At 47.0% G+C, this 17,567-nt stretch overlaps 1 protein-coding gene across 1 annotated transcript; it reads left to right on the top strand.

Moving 5' to 3' along the window:
* The first annotated feature begins 2,204 nt into the window (after positions 1-2,204).
* Positions 2,205-5,607, top strand: LOC149402516 (GDT1-like protein 5). The gene is made up of 13 exons (XM_089609547.1): positions 2,205-2,549; positions 2,637-2,705; positions 3,114-3,173; positions 3,293-3,340; positions 3,473-3,561; positions 3,690-3,726; positions 3,826-3,861; positions 4,039-4,107; positions 4,230-4,274; positions 4,363-4,424; positions 4,684-4,756; positions 4,842-4,936; positions 5,168-5,607. Exons 1-12 carry the CDS (start codon positions 2,532-2,534, stop codon positions 4,911-4,913), a joined length of 678 nt encoding a protein of 225 aa, XP_089465673.1. The 5' UTR covers positions 2,205-2,531; the 3' UTR covers positions 4,914-4,936; positions 5,168-5,607.
* The last annotated feature ends 11,960 nt before the right edge of the window (positions 5,608-17,567 follow it).

Raw genomic sequence — 17,567 nt, 5'->3', positions numbered from 1 at the left:
ACTACCAAGAATATATCATTACTACTACTATAAATAGGGGGTTTATGAGAAGAGAAAAATACCCTTGTGTATTCAGAAAATTCGACCAAGAGTCTCTCCCTCTCTCTCTTGGCCGAATTCTCTCTCTCTCTCTCTCTCTCTCTCTCTCTCTCTCTCTCTCTCTCTCTCTCCCCATGGAATTGCTCTATTCTGTTTTTAGAAAATAAGAGTGAGATCTTGAAACAATATTTGTTTCTTGATCGCGTGAGATTAAAGAGTGTGGTCTCATGCCGTATTTCTTTATTCGTCCGAAGATTACGTTTCGGAAGACTACGGTGTCATCAAGAGGAGTGCGAGGATCTGAAAGCTTGAAGAAGGAGATCAAGGCGTTCAAAGATGAGGATCTGAAAGCTTGAAGAAGGAGATCAAGGTGTTTGAAGATGGATTGTGAAAGTCAGAAGTTTCTGTTCGTGAGCCCAATCTGTAAGTTCTCTATGAGCCTTAGTTCTTTGATCTTATTATTTGCTTGACATGTTTCAATGTCTTCATTATTTAATTAATAAAGTAAATCTAGATCTTGTTAGATAACCATACTTTTAATTAGATCTTGTTAGTGTAATTAATTTATTCCGCAACTTATATGGTTATCAAGTGAGCACAGAATTACAACAAGTGGTATCAGAGCGATTGTTCATGTCTGATACCACTCGTTCGTCATCAACAAGTCGTATTAGAGCGATCGTTTGTGTCCGATACCGCTCGTGTTTCTTGAACAAGTTGTATCAGAGCGATTGTTCATGTCTGATACCTACTTACTTTTCCCAACAAGTGATATTAGAGCGATTGTTCGTGTATGATATCCTAGGTGTTTCACCAACGAGTTGCATCGGAGCAATCGATTGTGTCCGATACCCCCTTCGTTTCCCTACAAGTGGCATCGGAGCGACTGTTCGTGGGTGAAAATTGTTTGAGGTTTCTCCAGTCGGAAGTGTTCTATTAAGGACATAATGGAGTGAATAGGGTGTGACTGTGCTTCTTGTGAGCTGCTTACGTACCCGCATTTCGGGATCAAGTCAGAACATAGTTCAAATCGTGTGTATACGCCGTATGAGGCGCGGAGCCTAGATGGTTGCTCGATAAAGGAGACGGAGCGCGGAGGAGTCCTCGACGACGTCTCGAGACTCAAAGATAGAGTGACCCGAGAGAGAATGTGTGTTTTCTCTCTTTGGAGATGTAGGAGATTCTAAATGGAGAATTCTGGACGCAGCTTTCTGCGTTGGACGCTTAGGGGATTTTCAGTGGAAAATCCCAGACGCAGCTTGTGCGTGGGACGCGTAGGGGATTTCAAGTAGAAAACCCCAGACGCAGCTTGTGTGCTAGATTAAACATTCGATCAGAGGAAATTGTGTGCGGAAAGTCTCCAGCAGCGTTTCAAAACTCTGAGAACGAGTAATTTTGGAGAGGAATGAGCGTATCTCTCCCCCTAACCGAGAAGGTGTATTTTATAGTGAATGTGGAGGTCTAGGAGGGCCTCTGGACAAAACTCAGGGAGCGGGGCGTGGGTTTCGGGTGCGCGAGGCTGTTTCGGGGCGCGCACTCTTTTTTAAGGAGCGCGATGGCGAATCCTTGCTCCATGTGGGAGCCTGGACCTAGACTTTTTGGGCCATTCGAATGGGTCTTAGCCGTTGTGGACCTTGGTGGGTTTTTCAGTGACCCGGTCCGTTGGACTTTCCGAGTTCGAGATTTTGTGAAAGTCGACACGAGGATTTGTCAGTCGACTCGTGGCCGTGAAACTCGACTCGAGGAATTGTATAGATTCGACACGAGGACTTGTCAGTCGACTCGTGGAAGAAGGTCGTCGGTCCTTAGGACCTCCGACCTAACTATCGACCCCTTGGACGATGTGTTTTCTTGATTTTTCGGGTTTTTCGAGAACGACCGACAACAATAGTTCTTTTTCTTGAAACGTAGATTGAACTTTTTCGTGGACCACACCACCAACTCAAATAGTATACAATATGTTATGTGGATCTCATCTCTCAGCACACGTCATTTTTTATTTGTTATTTAGCCGCTACCGTATCCGATACAATTCTAAATGGTTGATTATATTCCATTAAAAAAAATGGTTGATTATATTTCGCTTTTAAAGAAGAAGAAAAAATTACTTCAAGTAGGTGTTGTTCAGGAGCTTCTATACAAAGGAGCCTCTAATAATAATAATAAACAAATTGGTGGCTTCAGTGGACTTCATTATTATTGGAGAAAAATTTACTGATTCCATCGCATCCCTGATTCGCTGCCATTATTTTTCTCACCCACAAAAGAATCGCATCTGCACGCTAACGCCTTCTACACCTTCTGTACCAAATTACTGCCTAAACATAATTCTCCGTACATTTCTTCGCCTCCTCCGTATGCGAAGAGAGATTAAGATCCGACTCGCCAATTCTTAGAGGGATTCCCAGTCTGTGAGCGAGTCCGTGAAATTCTAACTCTCTCTCTCTCTCTCTCTCTCTCTCTCTCTCTGTGCAAACCCCGAAGCTGCGAGAATGAGCTCAGTCGTTCAGGTTCGCTTTCAAATTTTTTAATCATTAAAGCTCATTCCTTTATTGTCTGTTTCTGTGATTACAATTTTGGATTTTATTTTTAATTAGGGTTTAACGAAGTCTCTTGCAATGACTGTGCTCTCGGAGATCGGCGACAAGACCTTCTTTGCTGCCGCGGTTTGCTCCCATTGTTTTTTTATTTTATTTTATAAATTTGGGCTGGATTGAAATATTTGAGTTCATAAGTGAAATCCCATTGTTCTTAAGTGAAGCTTTTCTTGCAATTGAATCAACTGTTTTTCTTTGAGTTCTCAATGGTTTTAATTGAAGTCAACAAAACTAAGAAGAGTAATATGTGGGCTTCGATAGCTTTCTGAATGATATTCCTCTTTTATTAAAAAAAAAAAAAGAAAAGAAAAAAAGAAATGAACGATATTCCTCTATTGGATAAGCTCTTTTTTTCTTTTCTTCCTATGTCTAAAAGGGGGCCTTTGTTTTTTGTTACTTTAGTTTGCTTTGTAGATAATTAAACATGCTATGGGTTTCTGAATAATTGGACATTTTGATAATGGTTTATTCCTATAGATCTTGGCTATGAGACACCCAAGGAGACTTGTCTTGACTGGCTGTCTTTCAGCTTTGATTGTAAGCTATCTCTTGTTTGGTTACTGTTTAGTACTCGCTGAGATTCAAACATCAAGAAGCTTATCTCTTCTTTGGAGGTTTCAATTCATACTCTCACTAGAATACTTTATCTGGCATAGGTCATGACGATTCTATCTGCTGTTGTTGGCTGGGCAGCTCCTAATTTGGTCAGAATTTCGATGTTATATGAAATCATATTCGTTGAACACATTATTTTATAATCTGTTTGATTGATTTCATGGAGTTTAGCCATTTGCTTATAATTGATTCGGATCCATGTTTCTATTCTGTTTGTGCAGCTCTCACGGAAGCTGACTCATCATGTGACGACAGTGTTGTTCTTCGGGTTCGGCTTATGGTCTTTATGGGACGCCTTCACCGGGGGAGGGTAATAATTTTATTATTATTATTTTTTAGTTTATAATCTCAATATCAATTTCTATGAATTTGAAAGATCAGCTGAAATATTGAAGTTCTGGTCTTGTAAATGGAATCTAACTGTGGTTCGTTCAACAGGGAGACTGAAGACTTGGCAGAAGTCGAAGCGAAATTGGTTGGGGTTTTTAATTTGTTTTAGTTAGTTTAACTTTAAATATATCTGTTTTTTGGATTTAAATTAATTCGTTGTGATTCCATCGTGTTTTGTTAATAGGATGCTGATTTTAAGTCCGGCAAGACTAACGATAAGGTACGTTGTTTTGACTTTGGTACATTTTTGGGACTGGGCATAAAAAAATTGAGTATTCCGATCTACACTTTCTATCCGATATAATTTTCAAGTTACAAAACATTTTTGTTTCCTTCGGGTATTACGTAACAAATCTTTAAATCATATTGTACTCATTTATTTCAATTCCCTCCCCAGGACGCAGACGAATTAAAAAAGCAGAAGCAGCCCATGCTTGCACAGTTTTTTTCACCAATTCTTTTGAAGGTCGGTTTTTTTAAGCTTCCTTGTTAAAAAAAAAAAAAAAAATTCTTATCAAACGTTATTGAATATGATGTTGTGCAGCAAGTACCTATCCCTTACAATCATGCTGATTTATTTTTATACAGGCATTTTCCATCACCTTCTTTGGTGAATGGGGTGACAAGAGCCAGGTCAGTGTAACAACCTGGTGAAATCCAGACGCACATAGATTTTCTATTTTATATGTTTACTAACACTTTTTTTTTTTTTTTCGTCCAGCTTGCTACCATTGGTTTAGCTGCAGATGAGAATCCATTTGGTGTGGTTCTTGGTGGAATTATGTAAGCTATCTTTGTAGCTTGACTAAGTTGATTTTGCTTGATAGTATATTTAGTCTCTGCCTTTCCTTGGCTTACATGAAAAACAAGTAAAAAAAACATGAACGCACAAAGTCGAGTTATTTTGAGCTTTAGATTAATCATGACGTCAAAAGCCTAACATGTTCATCCATCTCTGTTGCAGTTAGAAATGGCTTTTATGAATAAGAAACATATATATCTAACTTTTTTTTTTTTTTTTTTTTTTTTGCTGTTGTTGTAGAGGACAAGCATTATGTACCACTGCTGCTGTTCTTGGTGGAAAGAGCTTGGCGTCTCAGATATCTGAGAAAATTGTAATTATGATGCTTTCTCAATGTCATTTACGAAAATTATACCGTTCCAAGAAATCACGTAACTTGAACTGCCATTGTGTCGCAGGTTGCTCTATCGGGAGGGGTTCTTTTCATTGTTTTCGGACTACAATCGTTCCTCTCAACTTCTCAGTCGTGATGTCCGTCTTCTGTATAGCAATGGTTGGTTGTCTTTTATGCATAAAAAGTAACTCGTTTCTTTTGCTGAATCAAGACATATAACATTTTTGTTAATCTGTTTATTTATATTTCAAATAAAATGGATGGTGAGATGTTCCTTCATGTAAAGCTTTCGATATATAAAATTGTAACCGTTGTCAAATTGGGCTAATATTTTAGCCGATAAGATATGGTAGGCCTCTGCTAATTATTGATTACATATTTTTTTTTCAGGGGTTATTTTGGAGGTTTTGCTTGAAACTAAAGAAAGTACTCTTAGAAACACATTGTTAGAGTTCATTGGCCATAAGCTGTTGTACTTTATCATATTTAAAGGAGCAATGACTTTCAGAGGTACTTCATCATATTTAACGGAGAAATGACTTTCAGAGAACAGTTGGGAATTTCATACAATCTTTATGTTTAGAAAATTAGAATCCAGAACATGGCATTGTTCTCTGCTGTTTGAATAATATAAATCTTACCTAGTTTTGCTGTATTTGAGGAAATAATTTTTAGGCCTTCTTTCTGCATTTTGTACGCCCGTTTTACTCGCTGAACAGCAGCCAGTTGTCATGGTAGCGAAGCTTTTAAATTGTCTGACTAGTTAGTCCTGCTGCTGTGAAATTTGATTGATTATCACGTTTGAAGAAAAAAAAAAAACAGATTGATTATCATGTACTTTAAACCACAATTATCCAACTTAAGAGAATGGTTTGGCCGACTTATCATGCTGATAAAAGTACCTGCTTGATTTTGCTGGTCTAAGCTGTTATGTTTGAATTAACCCTTCTGTGCAGCAGGGACTTCAATATATATATATATATATATATATATATATATATATATATATATATATATATATATATATTGTTTTCAAATAAAATTCAATCAACACATGTTTTGGTCGTTCATTAAGAATAAGTGTAAAATACGGCAAATTAGTTACCGTTGAGAATTTTCATTTCCTCGCAGCTTCGTGAGTAAAGTCAAAAGTTCACGCTAACTACCGGCTAAAATTTTCTTCATTCGTGCTTTCCAACTTGTTTTTTGTAACACCCTTCATATTTGGATAGGGAATAGAACGATGAAAAAAAAATGTTAAAAAAAGTTTTTCTTATCGTTTGACAAGAAAATTGAAAATAGAAACAGAAAATAAATAACGAATAATGTGATAGTAAACACGGGAGAACGGTGTCATTACATATTCTTTCTTTTTTTGACTTACAATTATATCTAATGGAAGTTTTCTCAACTTTGTTTTTCCCAAAGCGTATTTCCTTTGGTTTAAAATTTCAAACAAAATTTGTGAGTACTTTTTCCTATAAAATCTTTTTTTTTGTTTTTTTTTTTTTATTTAGAGAATATTATGAAACAACATACTTGCTTGAAACTTAAGAAATATTTTCTTTCAACTCAACAAATTACTAAATTAAAACAATCCAAGGAGTTCCATCTACAGTTACAACCCACGGTTACAAGTTTAAATATATATATATATATATATATATATATATATATATATATATATATATATATTATATACAAACGATATATTTTGCGCGTTGCCTTGGATAGATAATTATATTATATTAGATAATAAATAATTTATTTAATGTTTTTAAGCTCTTTTTCATGTTTTTATTTTATTTTATTATTATTTTGTTCTCATATTTTAAGTTTTAGCTCAAGTCACTTTTTTTAAACAAATATTTTGTTTCATGTTTTTATGCTCTTTGTTTGTTTTTTCTGATGTCTGAGCCTCTGAGCCTATGTTCATACCCGCCCAAACAAAGTCCGTTTCATTAAATGTTTGGTTTTCAGTCTCTTCTTGGTTTTAATTGTATTGCGACTTCTGGTGTAATTTCCACTGAGCCTAATAACACTAGATTCTTACTCGTAGTTGTAGTTCTCTTTTTTTACTTTATATTCGTAATATATACCCTAAACAAAACGGCAGCGACAACAGCTCCATCTCCTTCGCAACATAATCTTCTTCATCTACATGATTCTGCAAGACCTCGGTGTTATCGGCCTGACCCCGATCGGGGCCGAACAAAGGCGAGACGGCATCGATCGCGCCCCGGCGGCTTGCCCCGGCCGTTGGCCGGTCCAAGGGCTAGCCAAGATACTCTCGGCCATTGGCCGGCCCAAGGGCCTGCCTCGGCCAATGGCCGGGCCAAGATACTCTCGGCCATTGGCCGGCCCAAGGGCCTGCCTCGGCCAATGGCCGGCCCAAGGATACTCTCAGCCATTGGCGGGCCCAATGGCCTGCCTCGGCCAATGGCCGACTCAAGGTTACCCTCGGCCATTGGTTGGCCCAAGGGGCAGTCTCGGCCAATAGCCGAGTCAAGACTATCCTCGGCCATTGGCCGGCCCAAGGGCCAGCCTCGGCCAATGGCCGACACGAGATACCTTCGGCCATTGGCCGGCCCAAGGGCCTGCCTCGGCCAATGGCCGACTCGAAGCTATTCCCGACCATTGGCCGGCCCAAGAACCAGCCTCGGCCAATGGCCGGCCCAAGACACCCTCGGCCATTGGCCGGCCTAAGAGGCCTGCCTCGGCCAATGGTCGAACCAAGGGTGTCCACTCGGCCAAGGGATTGCCCAAAATGTCCCTCGGCTCTCTAAACACCTAACCTCTTTTATCCACCTCAATCCTACTAATGTTGAGCGTCGAAGAGGTAAACAGAGGCACCCCCTCTGTTTCCCCTTTGTAGTTCACACTCTCTTTCCCACTTTTCAGGTGTCAAGACGAGACAAGCATCATGAAGGAATACGTCCGAATGTTACCAGCTCAAACGTCAGATTGAAGCCTTCATTCAAGACGGGAAGCTGAAGGAATACGTACTTAGAATGATCGGGACGGCCGCGGCAAACGGAGAACGCCCGTGATAGGAAAGGAAAGGTCCGGCGACGGTAACCGTCATAGATCGGACGGCGAACCAAGAACCGGAGAGCTCGCAAATGCACATCGTGGACTCAATCATGGGCGGCTCGGAGTTCGGAGACTCGAGCATGCAAAGGAAGAAGTACGTGCGAGAAGTCTCCCAGGGGAAGATAGCACACTACATCAACCATACGTACGAGGCTCCCCCTCCAACCCCGTTCGAGTCCATGTTCTTCACCAACTAGGAGGTGGTGCGGGTTCTCCACCTGCATAATGACGCGATAGTCGTCTCGGCCCCGGTCGCCAACAATCTCGTCCGAAGGATCCTGATCGACAACGGCAGCTTTGCCGACATCATCTTCAAATCAGCTTTGGACAGGATGAAGCTGACCGGACAGAGACCGACCCCGATCTCCACCCCACTCTTCGGCTTCTCCGGGGAGAGGGTCACGACGATGGGACACCTTGGGGGATCGAGGTCACCCACATCATGTCATTCCTGGTTGTGGACCAGCCATCAGCATACAACATCATCATAGGCCGCTTCCACTTACCACCTAATGATGAAATTCCCAACCGAGAAGGGGATCGCCATAATGTTGGGAGACCAATCAATGGCGAGAATGTGCTACATCCAAGGTGTGGACGGAAAGGGGAAGGGGAAGATGGTGAGCACCGTCTTCCAGCTCGAAGACAAATTCCCGTGCAAGATCGAGGAAGGAGGCACCTTCGGGGAATTAGACCAGTGGGACGATGCCGAGCATCGGAAGGTGGAGACACCGGATGACCTCGTTCCCATCGTGCTGGATGACGCCAAACCTGACCAAGTAGTCAAGGTAGGTGATGTCGGTCGTTTTCGGAAAACCCGAGACACCGAGAAGACACGTCACTCAAAGGGCCGATGGTCAGGCCGGAGGTCCTGAAGAGTGGCGAGCCTTCAAGCCCTCGCCCAAACTCTTGACTCCTTGAGTCGAGCCTAGCCCCTCGATTCGAGATTTGAATCGGCTCCTCGAGTCGAGCCTCGCCCCTCGAGTTGAGACTTGAGTCAGTCTCCTCGAGTCGAGCCTTGAATCAGTCTCCTCGAGTCGAGCCTCGCTCCTCGAGTCGAGCCTTGTGTCAGTCTCCTCAAGTCGAGCCTCGCTCCTCGACTCGAGCCTTGAGTCAGTCTCCTCGAGTCGAGCTTCGCTCCTCGAGTCGAGCCTCAACTCGAGTTCTACCCGTCAAATAGCTACATTCATGTCACAAACCCAAAAGGCAAAGCCCACAATAGCTTAACGGGCCCGGAAGCAAGACGATCGCGAAAAGCCCACGAAGGCGCTGCCCAGCGCGCGGCGTGCCCGCCACACCACGCGCCGCGCCGGGGCAGAGTCGCGCCGAGCGCACAACGGCGCGGACCGCGCGCCGCGGGTCGCGCCCCGCGCGTGGTGCACCGCTGCCTTTGTGCGCCTCCTCTTGGAAAGGTGCGCGCTCCGAGTCCCACATTGGCGACGAAGGGCCCCCCTTAGGGTCCTCAAACACCTATATAAACCCCATCCCACTGAGGGGAAAAGCATCCCTTTATCTCCTATCGATACGCTCGATTTCTCACTTTCCTCTGCTTCTCTTGATGTCATTTTTGGCCTGAAGCATTCTCGTAAGTCTCTCTCGTTCTCAGAGGTTCCGAAGCACTCACGGGGACTTCCCGGACGTCGCTCCCTCTGATCGAACGCCCCCGGTGCTCAAAGCACGCCCCTAGGGTTCTCAACTAGAGTCCATCTGCGCGTCTAAAACGCTAGACGCGTACGCGATCTCTGAAGTTTTGAGACGCCGCTGAGGACTCCTCCGCGCCTCGTCTCCTTCGTTGAGCACGCTTCTCCACCAAGGCTCCACGCCTCATACTACGCTACACACGCCTGAACTACGTTCTGACCTGATCCCACGCACGGGTACGTAGGCAGCCGACACCCAAGGCACGGTCACTCCTCCTCCTCACCCTTTTCCTCTTCCGAGAGGCGGGTTGATCGGAGAAAGCCTAGCTTGAGACTTTCGAGTTCACACTCTTGGCCCGGGTGCGATCACTTGGTCCGGCCTTGGATCGAACCGCCCGAGATTTTCAATAGTTGTTCATTTTCGTGCGACAACATTTCGGCGCTAGAAGGAGGGGACTTCCCGACCTGTTCAGCCAAAAATCCCTTCTGTTCATCTTCTTCTTTTCTTCTACAAACTCAACTTTCTCGAACTTGAGAAAAGATGAGTAGTCAGCCACCCGTACGTTCTGAGGGCATCAACAACCCCGATAACGTCACTGGGACCAAAAAGTACTTCTTGCGCTCCCGAGCGCATGGTGACGAAGAGTCGCTCCACGAAGAGAGCTCGACCCGCTCACCATCTCCATCTCCTGATAGCACGGACAACCGCATCATGGAGTTGGAGGAGAGTATCTGTCGACTAAAGGCGAGGAATGCAAGGTACCACAGCCGACTAGCTGCAAAGCAACCAGTGCGTGACACGGTAATCCCCAACGGGGATCCCGAGAACCTCAACGAGGAAAGCCGCGACCGCGACCCTGATTACGAGGGTACTGGTGAGTCGGAGGATATCGAGACTTATCTCACGAAGGACGGGGGACTCCCCGCTGTGTTTGAAGCCGATCCATCGAATCCCTTACCCCGGACAGGCGACGCGCCGGCAGCTTCTCAAGAGGGGAATTCCCGACGTTCAGCCCTCAACCGACTAGGTCCGAGGGAGAATGGTGCGGAAAGTTAGGGCACGCGGAGAGCGCGCCGTCGCAGACGAAGCATGCGCCTCCGTACGACCAGCCCTGACCTTAGGGACCGCCTCACTGCTCAACGCATTGGGCGTGGCAATGATCTGAGAGAGGGGCTAAGCTCTAGACCCAACATCTCGCTGGCAGCCCCAACTAACGGGAACAGCCGCGCAGGTCAAGGGTCTAACGAGAGGCTCCCGAACAAGGGGTTACTCCAACGATCGGTCTCGATGTGGTCACTATGATCCATAACCTTCGAAATGAGGTACGAGATCTCCGAGAATACGGAATAGGTGGAAGCACCTATGGGGTCGTTGAGGAATATTCCTCGCCTTTCACGGCTCAGATATTGGCTGAGGTTTGTACGGGGAATTTCAAACTCCCGAACCTCACTCCCTATGATGGGAAAGCAGACCCCGCTTACCACATCCAGCACTATGAAACCTGGATGACAATGCAAGGTGTTTCTCCTGGCGCCATGTGCCAAGCTTTTAGTTTAACCCTCGTCGGGCCCGGTTTTGAGTGGTTCAAAAACCTAAGGCCAGGAAGCATCCATTCATTCAAAGACCTGAAGGACATGTTCCTAGCACGGTTCGCTACATCCATGGTCCAAAAGATGACCAAGATGTACCTGTGGTCGATCAGGCAAGAGAGTGGCGAGTCTCTTAGACGATACCTCGCCCGATTCACTGAAGAGTCGAACAAGGTCGACCGCTTTGACGAAGGTGACGCAATTGCCGCTATCATAGAAGGCCTGCGCACAAGTGACTTCCTTAAGTCAATCGTCGGCCGTGTCCCTTCTACCATGGCCGAGTTAATGACTCGAGCTAAGACCTTCATGGGAGTCGAAGATTACCTCGACGGCCGCAAGAGCACTAATCAAAGCTCTCGTCGTCGAGAAGAACCTAGCCACGAGCAAGGCGAATCCCGTAAAAGATGAAACAAGGGAAACCAGGTTTCTAATAACCAACCCCCTGTACCCCAGAAGCCGCGACTTGCGGAAAACTTCAAAGGGTAATCGTCGTTCACGCCATTGAACACGACGCCAGAACGGATCCTGGCTCTGGCACGTGACAAGTTCACGCCCCCGGCTCCAATGAAAAAGGATCCCGCAACTCGCGATCGATCCAGATATTGTGAGTTCCATCGGGAATACGGTCATTTGACCTCGGAATGCTACAACCTTAAAAGGCAAATCGAGGCTTTGATCCAACGGGGTGAGCTGAAAGAGTTCGTGTTGCGCTTGATTAGCGTTGCGGGCCCCACCACGAACAGACAACAGTCTGGTCAGGGAGGAGGAACAACCGCTTCTGCCGACCGAACCGCGGCTGCCGCCAATGCCAATCCACAGCTCCACGTGGTGACCACCATATTGGGAGGACCACAAGATGGAGATTCGGCCCGACAACGAAAGAAATTCCTTATGGCCATAACTCAGGAAGACGCTGCTTTGCACGTTAACTTCACGTATGAAGAACCTCCGTCCGTACCTCACGAGATGATGTATTTCACCAATGAAGAGGCCAAGCGAGTTGTGCACCCGCACAATGACGCAATCGTGCTCAAGGCCCAAGTGGCCAATAACTTGGTGAAAAGGGTTCTCATCGACAATGGCAGCGCTGCCGACATAATTTTCAAATCCACCCTAGAGCGCATGAAGCTCGGGGGGCTGCGCCCAACTCCGACCCAAATGCCTCTGTTTGGATTCACTGGGGAAAGGGTTATGACCGAGGGCATCATCGACCTGCCGGTCACCTTTGGGACCCCTGGAGGAATTGAGGCCGTTCATATGGTCCCATTCCTAGTGGTCGATCAGGAGTCGCCCTATAACTTAATCATCGGGCGACCCACGTTGAACCGGCTAAGGGCAATAACTTTCACGTATGACCTACTGGTGAAATTCCCCACCGAAGAGGGAATTGGCATTATGGCCGGAGACCAATCCCAAGCCAGAATATGCTACGTGCAAGGAGTTGATGGCAAATCCGCGGGAAAAGCGGTCAACACAATCTTCCAACTGGAAGACGATTACCCATGCGACCCAAGGGACGCAAGGAAGTTCGGAGAACTTGACCCCCGAGATGAAGTCGAAAGACTCAAGGTGGAAACCTCTGATAATCTTGTACCGATCGTCCTGGACGAATCTAAGCCTGATCAGGTTGTAAAGGTCGGCATCCGACTTCCACTCGCCATCAAAACTCAGCTTACTGCCTTCCTCAGGGAGTTCAAGGATGTTTTTGCATGGACTCATGCGGATATGCCCGTAATTGATCCCGAGGTAATAGTGCACCGATTGAACGACGACCCAAAGGTCGCCGAAAAAGTGCAGGCTAGACTAACGTTCAACCCAGAACGATACCTGGCCATAAATGAAGAGGTCGAGAAACTCCTCACCGCGAACTTCATTCGAGAGGCTAAGTACCCCAAGTGGGTCGCCAACGTGGTAATGGTGAAAAAGCCCAATGGGAAGTGGCGAATTTGTATAGACTACAAAGATCTTAACAAAGCCTGCCCCAAGGATTGCTTTCCACTCCCGCGTATCGAACAACTGGTGGACGCCACGGTTGGCCATGAACTTCTCAGCTTCATGGACGCCTATTCGGGCTACAACCAAATTCGGATGCACGAGCCCGATCAAATCAAGACAACCTTTGTCACCGATCGATGTCTCTATTGTTATAAGGTCATACCTTTCGGCCTTAAGAACGCGGGAGCAACATACCAGCGCTTGGTAAATCGGATCTTCGCCGATCAAACTAGCAAGACAATGGAAGTGTACGTGGACGACATGCTCGTTAAAAGCCTACTGGCAACCAATCACGTACACGACCTAAGGGAGATGTTCATGATCCTCCGCCGATACAAAATGAAGCTCAACCCCAACAAATGCGTGTTCGGGGTTGAATCCGGGAAATTCCTCGGATACATCGTCAGCCGACGAGGCATAGAGGCGAATCCCGAAAAGATCAAGGCACTCCTTGAAATGAAGTCTCCAAGACGAGTCAAAGAGGTGCAAAGCTTGACCGGTCGGATTGCCGCTCTGACACGCTTCGTGTCTAAAGCCACCGACAAGTGTCAACCGTTCTTCAAAGCTCTAAAGAAGGCGGACGGCTTTGAGTGGACGGACGAATGCGAAGATGCCTTCCAGGAAATGAAGGCTTACTTTGGGTCCCCACCATTCCTCTCTAAACCAAGAGAAGGCGAGATGCTATACGTATATCTCGCCGACTCTGAAAGAGCTGTAAGTGCTGTTCTTGTCCGAGAAGAAGACAAGGTCCAATGGCCGGTCTACTACGTGAGCAAAGCCTTACTCGACGCGGAAACGCGCTACACCGAGATAGAGAAACTTTCTCTGGCTCTCGTAACGGCGGCTAAGAAGCTACGGTCGTACTTCCAAGCTCACCCAATTGCGGTGCGAACCGAACATCCGATCGGTAAAGCTCTTCAAAAGGGAACATCGACTCGCATGGCGATCTGGTCCCAAGAACTGCGGGATTGAGTTCCACCCAAGAACGGCTATAAAGGGGCAGGCCTTAGCCGACTTCGTGGCAGAATTCTCCTATACTCCCGATATGGGAAGAGCAGAAACTGACCTAAACGATGATGCGTTAACTCGGAAAAGGAAGGTAGACCCGACGGGTCCCATCTGGGAGTTATACGTAGACGGAGCATCTAATGCTCGGGGGGCTGGCGCCGGAATAGTCTTGATTAACCCCGACGGGGAAAGGCTGCGATACGCTTTCCACTACGGCTTTCAAGCCTCCAACAGTGAAGCCGAATACGAGGCGCTCATTGTAGGGATAGAGCTAGCTCAGAAGCTGGGCTCCCATAACTTGCGAATACACTGCGACTCGCAGTTGATCGTAAACCAAGTAAAATGAGATTACACCGCCAAGGAACCTAATATGGTTGCGTACCTGGCTAAGACAAACTCCAAACTCGATGCCTTCTCTTGGTTCGAGATTCACCAAATCCCGAGAGAACAAAATTCAGAGGCTGACGCACTTGCTCGCCTCGGATCTGGCATCGACGAAGACGGTTTGGGGACCGTACCCATTGAATTTCTCCCACGGCCATCCGTCTCCCGAAACAAAATCGAGATCATAGAGGTGGCATCTCAGCCGACTTGGATGGACTCAATTGTCGAGTTTCTGCGAAGAGGGGAACTCCCCGAAGACCGCAAAGAAGCCGATAAGCTGAGGGCCTTAGCATCCAAATACACGCTCCGTGAGGGCGTACTCTATAAGCGCGGTTACTCAACACCGCTGCTCCGATGCCTCGATAGCGTTGAGTCGACCAAGGTCCTCCTCGAAATCCATGAGGGCATCTGTGGGAACCACGCCGCTGGAACTTCCCTCGCACTCAAAGCGCTTAAGCAAGGCTATTTCTGGCCTACCATGAAGCGAGATGCTTGCGAATGGGCAAGGCGTTGCGACAAATGCCAGCGCTTCGCGGAAATTCCGCGACAGCCTCTGACCCCATTAAGCAGCATCGTTGTCCCACGTCCCTTTGCTAAGTGGGGCGTGGACATCATTGGTAAGCTCCCTAGAGCGCCAAGGCAATACGAGTATGCCATTATCGCCATTGACTACTTCACTAAGTGGGTAGAGGCCGAGCCGCTTGCCAGAATAACTGAAGCGAACACGACAAACTTCATCTGGAAAAGCATCATATGCAGGCACGGTATCCCCGCCTCGATCGTGACCGACAATGGCGCCCAATTCGACAACGCGCGAGTAAGAGATATCTGCGATCAGCTAAAGATTAGCAAGACCTTCTCCTCGCCGCGTCACCCTCAGGCCAACGGCTAGGTCGAAGCAGTCAACAAGACTATCAAGGGCAATCTTAAAAAGAAGCTCGAAGATAAAAAGGGCGCCTGGGCCGAGGAATTGCCATTCGTCCTATGGGCATACAGGACAACCGCGCGAAACGCCACCGGCGAAACGCCATTCTCCCTCGCGTACGGGATCGAGGCTGTGGTCCCAATCGAAACTGAGATACCCACGTTCCGAGTCGATACGTTCGACGAAGCGAACAACGACGAGGCCATGCGCTTGGAGCTGGATTTGATCGATGAAAAGAGATCAGAAGCGTTCAAACGCCTCACCGCACAGAAGCGCAAGATCGAAAGATACTACAACTCCAAGATCAAAAGGCGAACCTTTGCCGTCGGAAGCCTTGTACACATACGAGTGTTCCAGAATACACAAGTTCAAGGCACCGGTGTCCTAGGCCCGAACTGGGAAGGCCCCTATAGAGTCCGCAAAGTCATTCATGACGGGACCTACTACATCGAGCACACAGATGGGACTCCGATTCGCCACCCATGGAATGCGGAACATTTGAGGCAGTACTACCAGTAGCTAGCATTCCCCACGTTTTTATCGCTTTTATTTCCTATTTTCAATAAGGCTTACGAGCCAAAGTTTTAGGATTTTAAATTTCTCGCAAATTTTTCGCAAATGTAATAAAACTCGAGGCAAGTTTTCCGTTACAAATTTCGTTTTGTGCAAGTTTTCCGATTATCAAAAATTAACTTATAACCCTAAAACTTGGGGGGGGCTAGCAATGGTAAGGAAACCCATAAAAAAAACACGCTCCACCAAAAAATTTATAAGACGCCTACATGGCACAACCTAAGACGCCTACATGGCGCACGTAAGACGCCTACATGGCGCAACCTAAGACGCCTACATGGCGCACCTAAGACGCCTACATGGCGCACGTAAGACGTCTACATGGCGCAACCTAGGACACCTACATGGCGCACGTAAGACGCCTACATGGCGCAACCTAAGACGCCTACATGGCGCACGTAAGACGCCTACATGGCGCAACCTAAGACGCCTACATGGCGCACGTAAGACGCCTACATGGCGCAACCTAAGATGCCTACATGGCGCACGTAAGACGCCTACATGGCGCAACCTAAGACGCTTACATGGCGCACGTAAGATGCCTACATGGCGCAACCTAAGACGCCTACATGGCGCACGTAAGACGCCTACATGGCGCAACCTAAGACGCCTACATGGCGCAACTAAGATGCCTACATGGCGCACTTAAGACGCCTACATGGCGCAACCTAAGACGCCTACATGGCGCAACTAAGACGCCCACCTGGCGCACCTAAGACGCCTACCTGGCGCACCTAAGACGCCTAAATGGCGCAACCAGGACACCTACCTGGCGCGACATGAGACGTCTACGTGGCACAATCCGGCACACGTAAGGCGCCTACGTAGCATGGCTGACTCACAGTTGAAAAAAGCTTACGGAACGCAAACCACTAAAGATATTGGCGCGTCCGAAGTGAAATCCTGCTGAGATGAGAAGAACTAGCAAGACCGTTGACACAAAACTTGCTTATCAAAACATGCCATGACAAACGAATGAGCAAAAACGTTCATAAAAACAAATAACTTCTCATAAAAGAAAAGGGCAACTGCCTGAAAATCCTAGAAAGCATGCGCTAAGACAAGTGCACTGAAGGGAAAAATCCTAGTAAGCAAGCGCTAAAACAAGTGCGCTGAATGGAAAAACCTAAAAAAGAGCGTGCGCTAAACACTTGCGCGAGAAAAACAATAAAGAAAAAATATGTCACTCGGCGGGATCATCGCCAACAAGATCGGCCCCGTCAAGTGGTGGGAACAGCGAGTCGAAGAAGTGGAAGGTGACCCCCCGAGAAGCATTCTCGGTAGCTGTGGCGTCCCGACACTCCACCGCCGCCGCGTGTCTTGCCTCCTCGACTCCGACATCAAAATCGTCTTGAAGGTCGGACGCGAGCTGTTCCCCCGCAGCTTTCTCCGCGGTGACCCGAGCCACCTCCTCCGCCAAGGAATCGCGCTCGCGCTCCGCTCGAACACGGGTGGCTTCGCTCGATGAGAGTTAGCCTTGAAGGATACCTACTTCCTCTGTGCGCGACTCTAGCTGGCGTCGAAGGTCCCGCACCTCGCTCCGGAAGACCTTCGTCGATCGAGTTGCCACCTCGAGAGCTTG

This window comes from Urtica dioica, chromosome 3, assembly GCF_054948205.1.
Source record: "Urtica dioica subsp. dioica isolate 48M chromosome 3, U.dioica_male_clone48M_v1_H2, whole genome shotgun sequence".
NCBI lineage: Eukaryota > Viridiplantae > Streptophyta > Magnoliopsida > Rosales > Urticaceae > Urtica > Urtica dioica.
Note: the sequence above shows the minus strand (reverse complement) of the source record. Positions and strands in the feature narration are given on the sequence as shown.

Excerpts from the sequence above, each read along its gene's own strand:
- LOC149402516 (XM_089609547.1), top strand. Across the intron at positions 2,706-3,113 it reads AGACCTTCTTTGCTGCCGCG|ATCTTGGCTATGAGACACCC; the intron begins GTTTGCTCCCAT and ends TTATTCCTATAG. Across the intron at positions 3,562-3,689 it reads GACGCCTTCACCGGGGGAGG|GGAGACTGAAGACTTGGCAG; the intron begins GTAATAATTTTA and ends TTCGTTCAACAG.